The 1,694-nt window shown below is 38.5% G+C and overlaps 1 protein-coding gene across 1 annotated transcript; it reads left to right on the forward strand.

Annotated features, from left to right (window-relative positions):
- Positions 1-831: 831 nt before the first annotated feature.
- LOC133815257 (uncharacterized) lies at positions 832-1,479 on the forward strand. The gene has a single exon (XM_062248112.1). It carries the CDS (start codon positions 832-834, stop codon positions 1,477-1,479), a length of 648 nt encoding a protein of 215 aa, XP_062104096.1.
- The last annotated feature ends 215 nt before the right edge of the window (positions 1,480-1,694 follow it).

The following is a 1,694-nucleotide window of genomic DNA, read 5'->3' on the forward strand; positions in this document are numbered from 1 at the left end:
AGGCATACTCAAAACAAAATCTATTCGATTACAGATGAGAAGGGAACTTGGCATGACCAGCCAGATAAGGTCACTGAAGCCTTTTTACAGTTTTATACTACTTTGCAGGGTTCTAAAATGGCTGATAGAAGACATGTTATAAAAGCAGTTGTAGAAGAGGGTGCTCTTGTCTCTGAAGAGCAAGTTTTAATGCTAATGGCTGACTATACGAATGATGAAGTCAAGCAAGCTATTTTTTCTATCCCTGGAAGTAAAGCACCTGGTCCTGATGGATTCTCGAGCTATTTTTTTCAGGATAATTGGGATATTGTTGGCAATGAGGTTTGTGATGCTATTTTGTCTTTCTTACATTCGGGTAGTCTTTTGAAAGAGCTTAACTCCACGGTGCTCACTTTGGTCCCTAAGAGTAAGTGTTCGAATGTTGTGAGTGATTATAGGCCAATCGCTTGTTGCAACGTAATCTACAAGACATCAACAAAAATGATATGTTCAAGATTGCGTATGATACTTCCTTCTCTTATTGCACAGAATCAAGGTGGCTTCGTTCAGGGGCGTTTTATAGCTCACAATATTATGATGTGCCAAGACTTAGTTAGACATTATGGGAGGAAAAATGCACAGCCAAATTGCATGATTAAACTTGATCTCCAGAAACCTTATGACACATTGGAATGGGATTTATTGGAAGAAATGCTTGTTGCCTTTAAATTTCCAATGAAGTTCATTCAATTGGTAATGCAATGTGTTACCACTCCCAAGTTTTCGCTTATGTTTAATGGTGTTCTTCAGGGGTTTTTTGCTGCTGAAAGAGGGCTGCAATAGGGAGACCTAATGTCCCCGTTGCTTTTTGTTTTGGGAATGGAGTATTTGTCTAGAATTATGAAGAAACTAGGACAAAAAGAGGACTTTAAATTCCATGAACGGTGTAAAGCTTTTCAACTCAATCATTTGAGTTTTACAGATGATGTTCTTCTTTTTTGTCATGGTGATTTTAGGTCCATATATTATTTGTTGCAAGGGCTGAAACTCTTCTCTCAAACATCAGGACTTCACCCAAATGTAGCTAAATCAGCGGTTTATTGCTATGATATGACTGGGGTTGAAGTGCAAAAGGTCCTTGAGGCTTCTGGTTTTAGCAGGAGTTCTTTACCGTTCAAGTACTTTGGGATTCCAATTTGTGCTAAAAGGATTTCTGCTAAGGAGTGTGAGATTTTACTAGAAAAAATGGTGTTGCGAATTAGGACTTGGAGCTCTCGCAACCTGTCTTATGCAGGGAGAATAATCTTGATCAATTCTATTTTAATATCTATACACTCTTATTGGTCACAAATTATGATCATTCCTAAACAGGTGTTAAAGCGAATAAACTCCATATGCAGAGCTTTTTTATGGAAAGGTCAGGCTCATTTTGTTGGTACTGGGAATGTGGCTTGGGAGCATGCTTGTAGGCCGAAGAGAGAAGGGGGTCTTGGATTCTGAGATCTGTTTCAATGGAACATAGCAGCTCTTGGGAAATACATATGGGTTGTTGCCACCAAAAAGGATAATCTTTGGGTGAAGTGGGTTCATAATGTATACATTAGGAATGAAGATTGGTGGGCTCATAGAGCCCCTTCACAGAGTAGTTGGTATTGGAAAAAAATAGTAGAAGTTAAAGATTGATTCAAGCATCTCATTGATATTCCTAGATTCAT

Source organism: Humulus lupulus, chromosome 2, assembly GCF_963169125.1.
Source record: "Humulus lupulus chromosome 2, drHumLupu1.1, whole genome shotgun sequence".
Taxonomy (NCBI): domain Eukaryota; kingdom Viridiplantae; phylum Streptophyta; class Magnoliopsida; order Rosales; family Cannabaceae; genus Humulus; species Humulus lupulus.